The following is a 2,906-nucleotide window of genomic DNA, read 5'->3' as shown; positions in this document are numbered from 1 at the left end:
GGGGGGGGGTGTTGGAACACTGTTCGGAACATGTGATGACGGAGACGAAGGCGGGAGAAGAAGCCCTGGTCTTCCCTCTGTCTTTCCGTGGCGTGATGACATACAGGAAGCATAATAGGGAGTTACACCTCGCATGGCGCCACACCAAACAGCGAACCTCGCACGACATTATTGCTGTTTACAAAGGCAACCGCAGAAATGTCGCATAAATTTGTTTATAACAAAGTTGGCGCGGTCACGTGCCGGGCGCGCGCCCGCTGCGAAGCGCTCCGCGTTTGGGCGCCGCGACGCCCCGCGCGGGGCCGCGGCACGGCGGCGGCGGCGGGGCTCAGGCTCGCGACCGCCGCGCCAGAGCCAGTGATAGCAGCCTGCGCTCCAATCAGAGGCACTCGCCGGCGCACCGCACACACCGCTGGAGCACGCCGAGCGCCAGCGAGACCGCGACGACCAGGTAAGGTGAATGGTGCCCGATCCGATGGTGCCTGGCCGTGCCCGCGGGCGGGGCGGGGCCCCGCGGGGGAAGGACACGCTTGGCAGCGTCCTCTGCTGCTGCCCTGCGACGCGTCGCCGCCGTGTCACGCACACCGGCGGTGGCGTCCTGTCGTCGGTCCTGTCCTCCAGCGGGGCAAGTCCTGCGTGCATGATCGCCGGTCCCCCTCCATTCGGCCGGCACCGCGACTCGCGGTCGTGATCGTGACTGGCGCCACGGGCGGCGCCGCCCAGGCCGGAGAGCGACCGATACTCGCGCTTACTCACGTTGAGGACTGCGTGTGTGTCCAGCAGGGAGAGGGCCTCGTTCGTCTGCGCCCGCGCCTGCTCGCGCCCACGCCCGCGTGGTCCATGAGGTCGCCGTCGTCGGCCTCCCCGAGCGAGGCTCGTCCGCGACAGGTGAGACTCTGACGTCAGCCCCCGTCATTAATCACCATCATCACCATCACGATGATCGCGTGTGAGCGCAGCTCGCGCGACGAGGAAGCTCGCTGCCGCCGCGGCCCAAGATCCGCGCGTCAAGACACTGTTGTTGATGATTTATTTTTTTCGGTGCGTTTTCCGGTTTTGTTTGATGGGCAGAAATCGTCTAGCTGTCTTTGCCCGTGACCCGACCCGACCCGCCACTCCACGACACACCGCGGGGTGGGACTATAGGTGTCGCCCTCTCAGACTCCACCCGGCTTCGCGATGGTCCTGAGGCAGGTCCTCCTGGGCCTCGCTTTCGTCCAGTGCGGGTGAGACCACGACGCGTGACGCGCGCGAGGGGCGGGGCGGCTGCCTCCTTCAGGGACTTGACGCCCTCCTTGTGCTCGGCAGCGTGCAGGCGGGTCGCGGCCGCGGCTCCCCGTCCACCACCACCCCCGCGCCGCCGCCACTCCCCGGCCCCGTGGACCTGACCCTCGCCCTGGAGAGGAACGCGTCCTCGACCGACCACCCCTTCTCCGTCTCCAAGAACACCTCGGCTTGGGGAGAGTTCGGATGGTGAGTCCGTGGTTCCGGCGTGATGAAAAGATTGCTGGTGAGTTTTCAAAATTGTTTGTCTCTCGCTTCACCGAAATGTGTGTCTCCCTCTCAAACACGTCCAGGTCGTCGACGCAGTCCACGTGCAGCAGCGGCCAGGCCGGCACGCACATTGAGGCGCCGTTCCACCTCAACGAGCGCGGCTGGAAGGTGGACGAGGTGCCGCTCGACAGGCTGCTCGTGTCCGGTGAGGCTGCTGAAAGAGCCAGGCAACGCTGTCGAATGGGCTGCCGACCTAGCAGGCGCTTCAACCCGCTTCGACTCTGAGAGAAGAACTTTGGCGACTCATTGCGATTAAACCTCGACACCTCTCCCTCCGCAGCTGTGCTGCTGGACGTGTCCGCCGACGCGGCCCGCAACGCGAGCTTCGCCCTGTCGGCCGAGCACCTCGTCGCCTGGGAGAAGAAGCACGGCCTGCTGCCGCCCAACTCGGTGCTGCTCATCAACTTCGGGTGGGGCGCTTCGGCGCGCGGGCGGCACGCCACGACGCCCGCGCCGCAGCCTGCCACCACCACGTCGCCAACGTACCACGCCCCAGTGCAAGGCATGTGCCCCCGCTCCCTCTCCCGCCCGCGAGCCGCGACAGTCTTTGGGGGTGCTGACGGGGTGACCTCATGTGCCGCAGGTCTGACCGCGGACGCGGCTTCCCACCTGGTGGCCCAGGCTCGCGTCGTCGGCGTTGGCGTGGACCTGCCCGCCCTGGACGCCAGCCCCTCCTCGACGACGGGCCGCGGTCGCGGCGAGCCTGCCGCGAGGACCCTCATGGCAGCCAACATCTACACCCTGCTCAACCTGGACCTCAGCCGAGAGCTTCCAGGTGGGTAACCTTGCCGCGCTGAAACCCCTCGTTCAAGTTGAAGGGCTTGTTCTTGATATGAGACGTGCCCGTAGCCAAGGGCTTCTCCCTGCTGGTGATGCCCTCCAAGGTCCGCGGCGCGGCCGTGGCAGCTGCGCGCGTGGTCGCCACCACCAGGTCGCCGTCGCCCTCCAGGTCCGCCGCCGACCCCACCGCCGGCTCCCTCGTGCTCTGCGTCACCGCCGCTGCGGCCCTGGGCGCGCACCGTGTCTTTGTAGTATAGTATTTGTGTAGTGGAGCTTTAGGGAGCGTATTGTCGCTCAAATCTTGATTTTGTACCCGCCGCCCTAAGCAACGAACGGTTCTGTGTGATGCTAAATCCAAATTGTGAATAAATGAACTGTGTGGGCATTCCCTGAGATTGGATTCGTGCTGCTCAACGGTTTCACAGACAAGAAGCGTGCCGGATTGGCCCGAGATCGGAATGGGTTCTCTTTTCTTCGCTATGGACAATAATGCTCAATACGTCTTCAAATTTGCACTCTCTAAAAAAATAGAAACACCTCCAGCAATGAATTACAAAATATAATGCAATAAA

General features: G+C 64.3%; 1 protein-coding gene across 2 annotated transcripts; it reads left to right on the top strand.

Moving 5' to 3' along the window:
- Positions 1–293: 293 nt before the first annotated feature.
- On the top strand, positions 294–2,727 carry LOC113205842 (kynurenine formamidase-like). 2 transcript variants are annotated; one of them, XM_026421614.2, is made up of 8 exons: positions 294–451; positions 781–888; positions 1,072–1,226; positions 1,309–1,473; positions 1,578–1,699; positions 1,835–2,056; positions 2,138–2,329; positions 2,404–2,727. In XM_026421614.2, the coding sequence occupies exons 3-8, from the start codon at positions 1,180–1,182 to the stop codon at positions 2,589–2,591; spliced, it is 936 nt and encodes a 311-aa protein (XP_026277399.1). In that variant the 5' UTR covers positions 294–451; positions 781–888; positions 1,072–1,179; the 3' UTR covers positions 2,592–2,727. The 2 variants fall into 2 exon arrangements, with proteins under 2 accessions (XP_026277399.1, XP_052132987.1); XM_052277027.1 differs by lacking the exon at positions 294–451 and having other exon boundaries at positions 699–888.
- Positions 2,728–2,906: the final 179 nt, after the last annotated feature.

This window comes from Frankliniella occidentalis, unplaced genomic scaffold (genome assembly GCF_000697945.3).
Source record: "Frankliniella occidentalis isolate FOCC.00 unplaced genomic scaffold, Focc_3.1 Scaffold5492, whole genome shotgun sequence".
Taxonomy (NCBI): domain Eukaryota; kingdom Metazoa; phylum Arthropoda; class Insecta; order Thysanoptera; family Thripidae; genus Frankliniella; species Frankliniella occidentalis.
The sequence above is the reverse complement of the archived record's forward strand: the minus strand, read 5'-3'. Positions and strand labels throughout refer to the sequence as shown.